This window comes from Sceloporus occidentalis, unplaced genomic scaffold (assembly GCF_023333645.1).
Source record: "Sceloporus occidentalis isolate IW3139 unplaced genomic scaffold, rSceOcc1.0.p SCAF_8, whole genome shotgun sequence".
Classification (NCBI taxonomy): domain Eukaryota; kingdom Metazoa; phylum Chordata; class Lepidosauria; order Squamata; family Phrynosomatidae; genus Sceloporus; species Sceloporus occidentalis.
The window spans coordinates 21,578,961-21,595,401 of record NW_028316988.1 but is presented as its reverse complement, the minus strand read 5'-3'; the positions used below and the strand labels follow the sequence as shown (position 1 = coordinate 21,595,401).

Sequence of the window (16,441 nt, the reverse complement as noted above, 5' to 3'; positions counted from 1 at the left end):
ATGAGTGATACCTGGCTTGACAAGAGTCCATGTGAAAGGGATCTGGGAGTCCAAGGAGACCACAAGTTAAACATGAGTCAACAGTGTGATGCAGCAGCTCAAAGAGCCAATGCAATTCTAGACTGCATCAATAGAAGTATAATGTTTAGATCAAGGGAAGTAATAGCACCAGGAATACTGTGTCCAGTTCTGGGCACCACAATTCAAAAAGGATGTTGACAATCTAAGGGTGACTAAAATGCTGACAACTCAATAAGAGCTGTTTGACAGTGGAACACATTCCCTGGGAGTGTAGTGGAGTCTCTCCTTTGGAGGTCTTTAAACAGAGGCTGGATGGCCATTTGTCCAGGGTGCTTTGATTGTGTATTCCATGGCAGGCCCTTGAAGTCTTTTCCAATTCTGTGATTCTATTACACTTTCTTCTCCCTGGCTGACTCTTCTCAGCCTCCCTGTGCTCTAAAAACCAGGAGACCTTGTAATCCTTGGAACTGAATCATTTACCTATAGAGAAACTCATTCAGCTCCCCACTTGCTCCTCAAGCATCTGAACTAATCAAATATCAGTGCTCCTAGGGTTTTCTCATCCCTCCACTATATTAGCAATGATTATTTATTATTGATTTATTAAAACATTTACACTCCAGTCTCGAAAGCTCACATGACTGCATACAATAAAATCAATTTGGCCAATATAAAATTCATCCACAGCCCTCCTCAGGTCCTACACACTCAGGTGGCTATGGCTTTGTTGATGCAATGCACCCATCCATGAGCTGATTCTCTTCTCCTCCACCTTCTTCAATGTCCAGCTTTCACAACCGTACATGGAAATGAGAAATCCTATGGCATGGATGATCCTGATGTTGTTATTCAATGATGCATCTTTACACTTCAGGATCTTGCCTAGTTTCTTCATAGCTGGCCTTCCAAGTCCTAGCAATCTTCTGACCAGGCCAAAGCATAGACAGTCTTTTGACTGTTTTGATGTCTTCATCAATGACTTTAAAGTTATGTAAATCAGCTGATGTTCAAGATTTCTTCAGGGCTGAGGATGAGAGAATGTGACTTGCCCAGTGAATTCCATGACTGAGTAGAGGTTTGAATCCTGTTTACCCAAAGTCCAACACTCAAACCACAGTACCATGATGGCTCTTCTCTACTAGATGATTATCATAGGGTTTTGTGGGGGTGAGGTAGTAAGAATTATTCAGAGGAGGTTTGTCCTTGTCTTCCTTTTATGCTCAGAAGGTGCAGCTTGCCCAGCATTGTTTGGAGATGTTTAAGCCGGGTGGATGGCCCTCTGTAAAAAGTGCTTTACTTATGTATTCCTTCATGGCAGGAGTTTGGACTAGATCAGTGGTCCCCAAACTATCAGTCAACATGGCTGAGACGTCTGGGAGCTGAAGTCCAAAATCTCTTCAAGGGCACAGTTCCGGGACCACTGGACTGGATGGTCCTTGGGGTACTTTCCACCTCAGTTCAGTTCATCGTTATTATGGTCACTCTAGGATTCAGTGATATTACAACCACCTAGTTGATTTCTGTAGCTGAGCAGGGATCCCAATCCTGGTCCTGGAGTCCTAGTCCAACATTCAAAGCACTACTACAGCATGCTGGCTCCCACTGACCAAAATACTAACATGATTTAGGTTAAAGCCTTGACTGTAAGTGCCTGATCCTTACTGGAAGCATTTCATATCATCATAGACCTGTTAGGCATCACAAAGGCCTTCTGGTCTAGCCCTCTGCCCTGCAGGAATACACAACTATTAAGCACTCCTGAAAGATGCCCATTCAACTGCTGTTTAAAGACCTCCAAAGAAGCAGAGTCCACCATCCAACAAGGCAACGTCAGGCTTTCACAATGGGGAAACCCCATACAAAAGCTGGGAAGACACAAGAGGGCCATATTTGTCACCATGACTGGATATTACAGTACTTACCATTACTATACACTGTTTTCAAAACCATTCTTACACCTCCACTGCATTCTACCAAATCATTTTCCTTCTTGGAAAACCAAAAATGGACTGGTGGCATCACTAGCAGCAGTCAATAGCTGCTCTGCATGGGATTTGTTTTCATACAAACTGTTCCCGCAAAAGACTTGCATATGGGTTCTTTCTGAGGTCGCATGGTGCCAAAGAGAGAGAGCTATTTGTGTTGAATGTGAGGAGGGCTCTTTCTTTGAAGAGACAAATGGAACATCTGTCTTTCAGAGTGTTTGAAAGCATCTTTCATAGCCATCTGATTTAGTATGTGCCTTGTTAGAAAAGTGTCCAGATCCTTTAGATTTCAGAGTAAGATGTGCTGTATATACTTATGTATAAGTTCTCGAAATTTTAGTCAAAAACTGACCCCAAAAAAGTGAGTCAACTTATCCACGGGTCAATGCAAGTACTGTACTTTAACTCTTATTTAAAAAGGAACAATTCCTTAGTTGAAAGGCAAGAGTGCAATCTGTCCTAGAAGCACTGACCTCCCTCTGCTCTCTGATCCATCTAGCCTTTAGCGTGAACACAAACAGTTATGCCTGCTGGAATTTTGTAAGTTCTTTGGCACTGTTTTCCTTTGCTTCATCCTTTGTTACATGCCCCTAAGTCTTACTCCTGACCTATCCATGGCTCATATTAAAATCCATAATTTTAACCCCCAAACCTACCCTTGATAATAAGGACTTATACATGAGGTCGACTTATAGTCGATTATATATGGTAATCCTTTCCGGTTCTTCCACTTCGATAGCACCATGTGTAGTATAAAACCATTGTTGGGAAGGTGACAGATGCACTTGGCTCATACTAGATTATGGAAGGGAATTACTGTGAAGGGGATCAGTCCTTATTATCACCACGGGATTTAAAACACAACTACAATCCCATCTTAAATTCAGGGGACCATGTGCCGGGTGGCTGTGGTCTATGTGTGAGAGAAATAATATGCACAGCAAAAGCTTCCCAAGAAGTTTGTTTCTGAGCCAGGACACAAACATTTTCCAATAACCAGTTTTAAGTTGTGGAAGAAGTTGTCTAGGATGAGTAGCTGCAACCCAAGAGAACTTCCCCAAAGATAAAAGAGGTCCCGTTTCTGAGGCGTTTGGGGTCAAACTTTGAAAGGGCTGACCAAGGGGCTGAACATTTTTGTGGAATGATGGTTCCAACTGAGATCTGAGCAGCTTAACAATTCCACTTCATGAAAGCCCCCAGCTGCCACAGGGAAAGGATTAGTTCATTTTGGTAAGGAATGAACTTGTGATGCTAAGGCTATGGGTTTGAGACCCCTGGCATGGCGCAGGACATCTGGCTGCATGCACTTCACCCGGTTTCATCCCCTCAATTCTCTCAGATCACCTGCTAGGGGGGAAAACTGATAAGAGCACAGGGATCAATGAGAATTAGTCAGCCCTCCATATCCATGGATTTTTTTATCCATGATTTCCAGCATCCGCAGTTTGAAAATAATTTAAATATATATATATATATATATATATATATATATATATATACACACATACATTCCAAAAATCAAACCTTGATTTTGCCATTTCATATAAGGGACATGATCTTATTGTGTTGTATTCAATGGGAATTTGGTATCCACGGGAGGTCCTGCAACCAAAGCCCAACAGAAACCAAAGGCCCACTGTATTTGGAAAAACAGCCAACTGTACTTATATAATTATGTTACAAGCTTACATGTAGATTTCAGAAGCCTACCAAATTTGGTATCCTATGATTATCCAATATAACAAGTTGCTGTTTTAGATTCTTCAAAAAGTCCTCCACATGCAAAGTCGACATGAAATGTGTGGATGGAATTCTTTGTAGCCCAGAAAACATATGGAGATGGTAAATCTGGAGTCGTTCAACACTTTTGTAGTTCTACTTCATTCCAATAGCTTTCAGTTCAAACGGGAATTTTCTTCTCCTTCTCCAGTGTTTTTTTCTTTGTTCAACAGCATACAAATCAAATATGTATTTGCATTTGCTGGGTCTTGATTTTGGCATTTATCAGGACAGGTAGCCAAACTTTGTTTACTTTAAGGGTTCCTTCTTTTTTCTGGGTCTGCCAGCCCTTCTGATACCTGAACCAGCCAAAATCAAGACCCAGCCCATGCAAATGAAAACCATCCAGGGTGAGGGGGGTTTCCCAGTAGACAATGGATCATTAATTAAATAGACCGCCTGATGTCTTGCCATTCAACAACAGAACAATACACAGTTTAACATGCAAATCACTTCCCAACAGTATATATACCCCATTCTCTTTCATGCCAGCATTCTCTGAAGATGCCACCCACAGCTGCTGGCAAAACATCAGGAAAAAACCCTTCTAGAACTCATAGCCTGAAAAACCCACAAAAACGTATGGTTGTGAAAGCCTTTGACTTCACAGTAACTGCATACCTGATAGCTAGAGGAGAACAGACAACATGATTTGGATGCAGAATGTCTGGAGACCCTTCTCATAGTCCATCATTCTCAGAGGCATGCTGGGTGGGAACATCAGAGAAGGACTTTTTGGTGGCTGCGACAGTCAGTGAAACTCCTTTCCAAGGAAGGCAGGCTAGAATGGCCCCCTCTCCATTCTACGTCTGCAAATACCTTAATCCCATTTTAATGTTGCTTTTGGGGGGTATGTTTTCATCTGTTGTTGTTATAGTTATTGTTGCTGTTGTTATTCAGGCCATCTTAGGCTGGCTGCTGACGCTGTTGAGGAAAGGGAATGGGGAAGCACACTGATGCCTGTCAGCAACCATAAAATATTCAGAGGTAGCCGTGTTGGCTATATAGCAAATCCAATTTTAAAAAATCCACCCAAACCGTGATACCTTTATTGGTCAGCCAAAATGCACGCTATACATGTTGCAAGCTTCACTGGCTTCTTCATTAGGCAAGCTGTTACAAGCCAAACAGGAGGAAAAAATTGGAAGATGGTAGCTCTAGGCCTGCATTTTGCTGTTATTGTTCTCAGTTCAGATGGTATGAAGGGGTGTCTCTTGCAGGCTGGCGCCTCCTCTTTCTGGCCATGTGGTGACTGGGAGATTCCCAAAGTCCAAGGAATTTTAACATCCATTTGCAGCATAAGACACATCTTTTGCAATCTAATATGTCTCCATCCTTGTGAACCTACAGCAGCTTTGTTAAGCGGAGGCAGTGGTGTCACTAGGGGTTGCAGACCGCGCAAGGTGACACCCTAAAGGTGGGGTGACGCCACTTTTCCTACCTTTTGGTAGAAATGGGCACATTTTAACCAAATCTTCACTACGTATATGTAAATATATTTAGGCTGTGCATATGCTATTGTAATTTGAAGGTGTAATTTTAATTTTGCTAATTGTTTTATGTTGCAACTATTAGCATTGCATCCCGTTGTATATGGGATTTATGATGTACAAGCAACATTAGTGCAAAAAAGCAATGCTAATGATTCTGTATGATGTGAAATGGGAGGCGGCCAATAATAATAATAATAATAATATATTTGTTTATATCCCGCCTCTCCCTTTTTGAGGATCGAGGCGGGTAACAACTAAGTGCAAATACAATATATAATCAAGTAACAAAAATATTCTCTCAATCCCCCCCAACCCCCCAATCCTCCCTCCTTCACATATGCAATAATAACAATAAAAACCATACAATCAGCAATACGTTAGTTAATACAATAAAAACAGAGGTAGCAATAGGAGGCTGGTTTGGATGGGCAGATAATTTCATTCTACTAGCAGGTCAGTCTGGGAAGAGATCCATCTTTATCGCCCTTTTAGAGGCATCAAGAGATGTAACCTGGTGGATCATCTCCACAGGTCATTCCAAATTTTTGGAGCGGCAATTGAGGAGGTCCTCTGGGAAGTTGCCACCAATCTAGTTTTCCTTGGTTGCAATAAGTTCTTCCCAGAGGACCTGAGGGTGCGGGAGGAATTATATGGGAGGAGGCGTTCCCTCAGATAAACTGGACCCAGGCCATGTAGGGCTTTGTAGGTAATAACCAACACCTTGTACTGTGCCCAGAAGCTAATAGGCAGCCAATGCAAAGATTTCAAAATAGGTGTTATACGGTGTTATATATGGTGGGGAGGGGGGTGGTGACACCATGAGTTACTGCACTGGGTGACACCAACCCTAAGGATGCCACTGGGTGGAGGGCACTGAATTTCTTGAGAAGCCTTCATGTCTTTGCATTAGGAAAATTTTAGAGGTCAGCAACCAGTTCAAAGACTTTTGTCTCCATCAATAGTAAGTCTTTTGTATCAATAATGGACCTTATGAAGTCGAAGGCTTTAATGGCTGGCCTCCATCGTTTTTTGTGGGTTTTTCGGGCTATGTGGCCATATGAAGATGCCAGCCATAGATGCTGGTGAAACGTCAGGAGGAAACGCTTTTAGAACATGGCCACATAGCCCAAAAAACCCCTAATAATGGACCTTCTTTGTCCTTTCAGAACCAAGAAGCCTATCCCAGCACACCCTCAACTACCTTGCATTTACAACACAAGCGATTAATGGCAATGTGTTGCCGCTGGAGAAAATCCATCTCTAACAAACCCAGAAATTGTGATCGTTTCAGTTAAGTCCAGAGGGAGTAGTGAAGCCAGACTGGAGTGGGGTGGCAGATGCCACTGCCTTGGTGCTTTAAGCATTTGAGCCCTGGCTCCACTAGCCCTAAGATATGCACCATTTTCGATTACTTTAGATTGCCAGGGAAATTATTCTGATAGACTGATAATTTCCCATTTGAACAATGGGGGGAAATAGACTGTAAGGCATAGATGGCACCCCACTTGTTTCCCAGCTGAGCAAACTCCTACACATTAGAATTCTAAAAGAGAAATGATGGTAAATTTCACATGAATGCTTCCATATAGTTTCTCTGAAGTTAAAGCCCTATTGATTTTGATGGAGTTAACTTTCACTGAAGGATTCTTTGGATTGCTTAGAATACATCGATCGATGATAATACAGAAAAGCTCACTTGGAGCTTGCAAAAATTGCCTTGCCTTCAAAAACCACAACAGCCCAGTCGCAGAGATGGTGGGAGACTAGAAGGGTGGGAAATATGTGTTGGGGTGTGTTGAAAAGATGATGGGTTTAGCACCGTTTCTGTTTAACAAGGATTAAACTGAGAATGAACTCAGGTAAGAGAGGCAAAGACGTTCAACTAATTAGAAGCAGAATTTGGAAAAAAGTGATTAAAAGGAAAAATTGTCCTACAGCTCCCAGAATCACTTCTCCTGGGAGAAGCTGGTGATTTCATACCTTCCAACTGGTCCAATTTAGCAGGGAGAGTCCTGATTAATTCTTGCTTGTCCCATTTTTAAGCTGCTTTTGCAGTGTTGTGTTTTCTCTGTTCTTCCTGCTTTTCCTCTTTGTCCTCAGCTTGCTTCAGTTGCTGCAGTTTGAGTTGAAAGTGTAAAAACAATTTGCACTCAGATAGCTCAGGAGGAGAGAAAGAGGAGAGAATGTTGCAGGATCTTTTCCTTCCCTGCAGGCTCAGGCAAAAACAAACTGCTGCGCCCTCTCCTAGTTTATTTTTTCTTCCTTATGCCATCTTCACTATGTTCTGGCGTTGCTTGACACGTCTCCATCTTGATCTCTGAAATGTTGGAGAATAAGTGATTATAACCCCTAAGATACCCAGATGACACAATACTTCTAGCAGAAACCAACAAAGACCTGGAGCAATTACTCAAGGAGGAAAGCACTAAGATAGGCTTAATGTTGGACATTAAGAGAAAAAATAATAATGACCATGGCAGACCTACAAGAATTCATCCTAGATGAAGAAATAGAAATAGTGAAAGAATTCCCATATCTTGGAGCAAATATTGATCTGAGTGAAAAGTGCAGTCAGGAAATCAGAAGAAGGCTAGGAATGGGAAGAGCAGCTATGAAAGAACTGGACAAGATGCTAAATTTTAAAGATATAAGTCTGAGCACTAAAATGAGGATCTTCCAGACCATTATAGCATCTCACTATATATGAATGTAAGAGCCGAAGAAAGCTGATAGAAAGAAAATAGCCCCATTTGAGATGTGGTATTATAGAAGAATGCTGAGAATACCATGGATGGCCAAAAAACAAATGAAGGGTTCTAGAACAGATCAAGCCCGAATTCTCCCTGGAAGCCAGGATGACTAAATTGAGGCTGTTGTACTTTGACCACATTGTGAGAAGGCATCAATCATTGGAAAAGACAATGATACTAGAAAATGTAGAGGGCAGCAGAAAGCGAGGAAGACCACATGCCAGCTGTGGTCTCAATCAAAGAGACCACAGGCCTGAGCCTGCAATATCTGAGCAAGCAGTATACGATGGGATCTTGGAGAGATCTCATCCACAAAGTCAACATCAGTCAAGGTCAACTTGAGGGTGGTTAAGAACAACAACAAGAAGAATAAGGGGCATAAAGGCTCTGGATGAATTCTGACAGCCATAGATAAAGGCATCAAGTATGTTTTGGGGAATGGCATGAGTTTTATGGGTATACGGTATACCAGTACAGACTTAGGCCCTCAACAGACTGGCAAAATACATCGGCGTGAAGGCAGAGTGCGGATGTGGTGAATGTCCGCCGCCCATCCTCATGTGTCACGCTGCCCGACCAACCACATAGCGGGTGGTGTCACCACGACTCCAACCCAGGGCTTCCAGGGGTGGGGTGTTGCCACCTCTTAGTGGTGGTCTGCCAAGCCCTTTAATTGTTGGTGTTGTCTCCTCCTTCTGGTAGCCACTCCTCTTTCTTCCAGATGCCATAAAGAAGTCCAAAATGTGCTAGCCAGCCACTACAAAGTTCTCCCATCAGCCCTCCCATCAAAAACTGCCCAGTGTTTGCCTTGATCGAAGGAAAGCCCCACTCTCCATAGTTCTTATGCACTTCAAGGCTCCAGGAAGGCAAGGCGGCTGTCTCAGCCCCTCGCTGGCTTCCTTCTTGGGGGAGACAGCCACCATGATTTCTTCATGTCCTTATCCCCAGCAAGGAAAGAACAACTTTGTTCTTGTGCTTCCTTTCATTCTCTGAAATGTGCTCTGTCAGAACAGAGAGCTCTGATCTTTCCAGCAGCCAAGATCGAAGAAGGGGGGAAAGGTGAGAAATAACAGCTCTTAATTCTGTCTCACCTAACCCAATCTCTCTGTGTAACAATCAGAGGTTCATAACCGTGCTGCTTTTATGGCCTGTTAAAGGGGGATTTTTTTTTAAAGGATCCAGCTCCAGAGTTTGCCCTCCTCATCTGTCATTTTTATTTTCTTTCTGTTTACCTTCTGCTAACATTCCCTTCCTAAAACCCAGTGGTTTTCATAGTGTTTCTGGTGATATAATTTCCTCTAATGCACAATGGTGGCTGGGATCTCTGATGCCAATGTGACATTGTAAATCCATTGCATGTTTTAAAACCAATGTTAAAAGAGTATTCCAAGGTGCTGAACCTATTTTTCGAAGGCTGGTCAGTAGGGGTATGAAAGTTTCACAGCCTCATACTCCTGTATCATTTTTCGATGAACTTTTGTCTAAAAACAATTTAAAACCTATCAGTTCTTATCTGCCTCAAAAAAAGGTTACCCCCCAAATTAAAAAGAACAGAATACATGATTTCCCCATATTTATTTATCACATAACAAACATGTACTGTTGTTCTATAAACATTTAAACACTATACCTTTGCAAAAACCAATATTTTTTTCATTTCTTATTACTTAAGATGAACCGTAGTTGCAGTTTGTCCCTGTCTTTGCAAACTTCATACGCTTCTTGCATCACTTTAATAGCTCCTTCTGCGCACTGATTACATCTTTGTTTTTCTATAACTGATGGCTCCGGTTTCCAGTGATTCGTCAATGTTTGCAGAGCTTTATGGTAAGGTGTCAGTACTGCACACTGTTTTTTAAAACCACTTTCATTATATATTTGATCTGTGAACCAATAATCTGCCCACTCATAAAAAACAACAGCAAGGATATATTTTTTCCCTTCCTAAAAGCAAAAACATAGACACTTGGCCTCTTTTACAAGGCAGTTAGACAGAAGGTGCACTTGATAAACTACCCACTTAGGTACTGCGGTTTTATGAAATAATAACGGGGGTCACACGATATATGCATTCCTGTGGTTCATTTTTTAAAATTAATGCAACAATAACCAGTTTTCACTTTCCAAGAGCCAAATGGCAAGACCCAGTTCCAGTTGGGATTTCAACTGCAGCACTTCTTGGGTCACTTGCCCTGCCTTGTGACAGAGGGGTTACCAGGCCTCATGACTTTTTAATGAGTCCGGTGGTTATAAGCACGAAGCATCTAGCCACGGTATGAATCATGAATCTCTTTCCTTAATATAAGCCAAAAAAAAAAAGAGGGAGGAAAGAAAAAAAATGAGAAAGGAAGTTAAGTCAAAAGCAGCAGCAAAGCTGTAGTCTTGTTTGGAAGCAGTGGAGTGTACCTGTTCAAAGTCATGCTCCAAAAAACCCTGTTTCTGAAAGTCTGCAGCAGAAGGATGCAGCCAGTAGAAAGCACTCATGAATGCTACTTCATGATGTTATATCACTAAAAGTAACTGCCCCCTCCAAACAAGATCTCCAAAGTAATTTTTCTGTTTTGTTTGAACAACAAAGCAATAAATAAATGGCCAGGTGATGAATGACACATTGCAAAAAGAAGAGGAAATGTCTGAATAAAAAGAGAAGAAAAAATATCCCACAGATCTGCACACTATGTGTATGTCTGAATTTAGAGGTTTAAGGTACCTCCCTGTTCTCCCTTTTCAGGGACTTACTGGACTTAGACTGGATGGCCTTTCAACTATAGCAATGCTGCTCAGGCCAGCTGATGGAGAGAAGTGACTAGTGGAGTGCCAAAGGGTTCTGTCCTGGGTCCAGTGCTATTCAGACATCTTTATGATGGCTTGGATGACAGAATAGAGGGCATGCTTCTCACAACACAGCCTTTGAAAGATGCAGTCAAAAGTATGTGGCCAGACAATGAGAGCAAAAGTTATTAATGAAAAACAACACAAAACCCCTACAATTTTAAGCAAAGAAACTCTTGAGTTTTTTGTACTGAGTTGAGAAAAGGCTGAACAAAAGGCGGAGGGGATCCAAATGAACCAACTGGGAAGGGCAAGCCTGCATCCTCTCCTCTTTCTCTGGCAGAATTATCTCAGTGGAACTACTTTTTCCATTTGAACTCAGCTTGTAACAAATGAAGTAGGATGAGGACAAAGGGCAAAAGTAGGAGGATGAGGGAGAAACTGAAATGGGGACATTTGAAAAGCAGCTGGGAAAGTGGGACAGCAGAGGATTAACCATGACCATCTCTGCCAAACTAGGAGGGTACGTTATGTATACAAATAATAGACAAACAAAGAGATAATAATATATTAATTAAAGGCAAAGCAATATATGTATTTCAATATTTTTATACTAATCATAATTCTCCAATGATCTGAACTAGGCTTGACCATACCCAAGTCACTTTCTATTCTGTCTCCTTCCAAAGAAATTTTCTCCTTGTTTGTCTCCCGCTGTTGGATGCTTTCTATGTGGTTGCATTCAGTTCTCTGTGCCTTTCTCCCTTTCCAGTACACCTGCAGAACTAAGGCTATGATTCCTCAGATGCAGCTGTCAGGAGGGATAGAGGCCTTCCAAGGAGGAGGGGCTGGATACAAAGTGCTGCATATTCAAAGATACCAAAAGGTGACTCCATTTTTGTGGAGGAAAAAAGTGAGAAATTGCTGCAGTGGCAAAATTTCCCTTCCCTTATCATCCAGGCAGGACTGCTCCCCTGTCCTATCCCTGCATGTCTCTCTGGATTGACATCTTCCTTCAAGCATCTGTCATTTCTGCCCCTCTGGCCATTTGCATTAAGGTGACTTCAGCAACAATCCAGGTAGGCAGGAGGCAAAGCAAGAGAGGACAGAGGATGGTTGCATAGGATTCCCTATCTTCTCAGCCAAAAACATTGTTATTGGGTACATGCAACAAAAGAGGAGCATGACTTGACCATCCCAAGGGGAACAAGGTAGTTGGCAGAGGTGTTCCAGGACAAAACCAGTGAGTGGAAAGTAGCCAGTCTTCATGGGGATATGCAATGTCATCACTTTTCAGGTTTGTGTTATTCAAGCACAAGATGTCAAAGTCAATAAACGGAGGCTTCTTCGGAGTTAAATCAGTTTAGCTCAGCACTTAACATAGTAATATATATTCAGCTTGGTAACAAAGGAGAGAAACAAAACACAGCAAATTTCCACTCAGGTTGCACTGGGTCTATGGTGCTGATGATGCCAACATTCAAGCACACTCACAAGAAGGATTTGAACAAGCCCAGCTTCAGCACTCAGCACACCATTTGGAGTTCTTTGGGAAGTGGAGATCTGGGTTTCCAAGCCACCATTTTTGATTTTCCAGCAATATTTCCTCATGAAATATTGCTCCAAGGCTGTGTGGGAAATTAAAGTGATGTCATTTCAATTTCTTGCAATAACCCAAAGTGATGTTCTGAGTGAATTGAACTGCGCCAGACACAGACACACACCATGCCATGCCAGGGAGCTCGCTGATTAACATTTGGCACACCGGAGAGCATTTGCTAAGATGTTCAGGCTCTCAGGAAATAAAGGAGTTGGTGGAATTGAAGCATTCTGCGATGCACTTGTGGGCACAAGTAATGCTAGCTGGTTTGTAGGATGGAAGGTGGGTCACCAATGGTCTTTCAATATTAGCACCCAAAATACACCTCTTTTTATATGACAACATCCCTACTGGACTAGGCTCAACATCTTTACATGGGTAACCCTCTCCATTCCTATTCAGAGAGAGCAGTGAGAAGTAGCACAGTGAAAAAAGCAAAAAGGAAGAACTTTTTTTTTAGTGTAAGAACAGTTTGAAAGTGGAGAGCAGAGGACTCTCAAACTTTAGAGGTCTTGTTGGAGGGACATCTTTCAGGGGTGCTTTATAGTTGAGTATTTCTGCATGACAGACTTTGGACAAGATGGCCCTTATGGGGACAACTCCACCACTCCAAGATTCCAACTGCCAAGAAATAACCTAAGAAATAACCACAATTTATTGCATATAATAATAAATAAAAATAAATAAAATCTTTATTTATAGCCCGCCTTTCCATAGATCAAGGCGGGTTACAATCACAGAATGCATTACAAACAGCAGTAAAATACGTTAAAACCTACAATCTACAACATCCAAGCTAGCACAAAAATAAAACAGCAGTGAAGGGAGAGCGGAAGTTACAATTAGGGACACTAGGGAAAAGCTTGCTGGAACAGGAAGGTTTTTAACCCCTTCTTAAATAGGTCGAGGGAGGTGGCTGAGCAGAGCTCACTGGGAAGTGAGTTCCAGAGCTGTGGGGCCGAGGTGGAAAAGGCCCTTTGTGATGTTGCTGAATATTTAGCATCTGGAACACACAATAATTGCTTCCCAGCCAACCTGAGTGTGCGGGGCGGATTATATGGAGAGAGGCGGTCCTCCAAGTACCTTGGGCCCAAGCCATTTAGGGCTTTATAGGTAATAATCAACACCTTGTATTGCGCTCGGAAGCGAATGGGCAGCCAATGTAGATCTTTAAGGACAGGTGTTATATGACTGGCCCTGGATTATCCAAAGACCAGTCTTGCTGCCATGTTCTGAACCAATTGTAGCTTCCGAGTTTGGTACAGGGGTTGCCCCATGTAGAGCGCATTACAGAAGTCCAGCCGAGAGGTTACCAGAGCATGTACCACCGTTTCAAGGTCCCCCCGGCCCAGGTAAGGTCGCAGCTGGCGTATCAGCTCATATGTGAGGAGGACAGGAGAATTCTAGGATAAGCAGGTAGCACAGCTTCCAAAATTTCTTATTGCTCCAGCATAAACCCCAAACTGCCTCTCCAATCCCAAATGCTCACCACATATAAAAAGTGGAAATAGCAGTGTTTCACCTAACCTCCTTCTGCAGTTGCCACCATTTCATTTCGCTGCTCCATAATGCGTATCTGCTTGAAGCAACATCTGGATTGAGTCTGATCAGCTGTCAGCACATAGCATGGGTTTCTTTAGAACAAAAACTAGCCTCTTATTTAGGCAGGGAAGTAGTCCTCTGGTAGTCCACCCTCTCTGCTTCTCTCTGGCTGAGCCAGCTTACATGAGAACATTAGGGAGCAACTGACAGAGCATATGTATCCAGCATAATGTTCCAGGTCCAGCCATACAAGCATATGAATGAGCATGATGTTTGTGGTGGTTGACATCTCTTCATGGAATCTGTTTGTTCAAGAGGGAAGGAGTATCACTGTAAGGCATCACTCCCTCTCCTCCATTCTTCTACACCTTCTCTCTCTGTCAGCCTAGATTACTTCACAGAATTGTTCTGTGGATATAAAGGGAGATGGATAACTGTGTATGTCACCCATGTATAATTAAAATACAATTAAATAATGTCAGAAGAAAGCCCTTGGAGCAGTGGCATCATTAGTGGGTGCGGTGATGCGGCCCACACTGGGTGACACCCCAGAAGAGGCCCTGCTTCACCACAGAGAAGGCAGTTCTACCCCAGAGGAGCCGACACCTGCGTGGCAAAAGACAAGGCCTGGCAGGAGGGATTTTGAGCAAAAACTCCAGAACTCAAGCTAACCTCTCAGATAAAAGGGGGGGGGGGGAAGGGTTTTTTTACCCAGTTAGTGTGATAATCTATAACATGTTTTTTCCCTTTAAAAACATCTCCTGTTAAGTTTATACAAAACAGCTGTGTATGCCAACAAAACAAAAAGTGTAATGTAACTACATTATAGTTCAAATGTAACTTAATGAGAAATAGGTTCACTTCTTTGTGGAGTAACTGCAACTTTTAGTTGCTTTTATAATTCCAGAGATGTAGCTGCATGTGAGTGGAGAGGAAATATCTATGGTTCACAAAAGCACTGGGGCTGGAAAACAAGTGGTGCCTTCATCACCATTTGCACTTAGCATTTTTATGTTTCCCTTACAACAAATGTCCCTTCTCTCTGTGTTTCTAGAGAATGAGCTGCGGTTATGTCTTGTGCACCGTCCTCCTTTCCGTGGCCATCCTCCTCGCTGTTACAGTCACGGGTGCCATTTTGTTAATGAACCACTATCACTCGCCGGTTACAGAATCCCCGCCTGTCATCAGCACCAATCCTGATGAAACCAATGCCTTGGTGACCATCGAGAAAGCTGACAGCTCTCGCATCAATATTTTCATTGACCCCAATTGCCTAGATCAGGACAATGGCTTCACTCGCCTGGAGGGCCTCCAGTCGTCGCTCCTGAGGGCAATGACTGATCACAGCATAGAGACAAAGTCATCAAAGGGACAGGAGAGAGCTTTGTTGAATGGCTTGTCAGATGAGATGTCAAAGTTACTTGCCCATGCCAGTCAGCTAAGAACAGACTGTGAAGGTTTGAAGAAGGGGCACAGCGCGATGGGGCAGGAGTTGAACGCCCTGCAGAATGAGCAAGGCCGCCTCATACAGGTGAGAGAAAGGAGTGAAATGGTCAGATAAAAATCTGTATGTATCTTCTCCCCACGCACACAGCACCACTACTACACATGCTATATGTGGAATCCCACCCTCCAACTGGGAGGGCCTGTCCTGATTAAACCTCTTCTGTCCCACTTTTAAAATGTTCCAGCTTCTCTGTCCTCATTCCACTTCTCCCATTTCTCCTTAGCTTACTTCAGTTCAGCTGAGTTTAAAGTGCAAAAGTAGTTTGCATTCATTTAACTCAGGAGGGGAGAGAGGAGAGGAGGGATCGGACTCTTGCCTTTCCTAGCTTATGTTTTCTTCCTCATAAATAATGTTTGGCATCTTGATCGCACTCCAATGCTGCTCGGCCAAACATGTCTATGTTTTTATTGGTGAAATGTTGGAGGTTGTGCAGTGTGGGAGCTCTGGCCATGAGAGGCCAAAAGGTGATGGACTGGAAGCATGACATGGGCAGATACTGCGGTTTTAAAAAAAGGTCACCCTCAAATCAAAAATTCATATTACAGTATTAGTGCATACGAGGTATATTATGTAGTGTAGTATATATTGCATAACTGGCTATACAAGTATACAGTATACCCAATTATATACAATTATTCATAATTTTACAATTTATACATTTATAGAACTCCTATTTTGAGTTTTATAGACACGATTTAAATGGTTTCGAACATGTTCAAACCTGGGTTTTTTTGTATTTCTTTAAAAGTGTAAAGAAATGTCATACATAAAGAGTTACAATACCATACAGAAGAACAAACATACTTGGACCAAAAATCTTGTTCAATTTCAGCAGTCACATAAAAAAAGAAGTAATGTGCCTTTAGAAGAATTTTGTCTAGAAAATAAAAGCAGAATACCACTGCAAACACAAACTATTGGGAGATACCAGTTTCTTGGAGCATAAATTAAAGATAGAAAGGAGCAAGTAGCAGCACTTTCTAAGGAAATTA

The 16,441-nt window shown here is 42.4% G+C and overlaps 1 protein-coding gene across 1 annotated transcript in view; it reads left to right on the top strand.

The window, feature by feature from the left end:
- FIBCD1 (fibrinogen C domain containing 1) overlaps positions 1 to 16,441 on the top strand; it is a 48,156-nt gene that overhangs the window by 2,342 nt on the left and 29,373 nt on the right. The window contains exon 2 of the mRNA XM_089535239.1: positions 14,997 to 15,473. Coding sequence (XP_089391365.1) covers positions 14,997 to 15,473 — 477 coding nt within the window. The remainder of the gene's footprint in view (positions 1 to 14,996; positions 15,474 to 16,441) is intronic.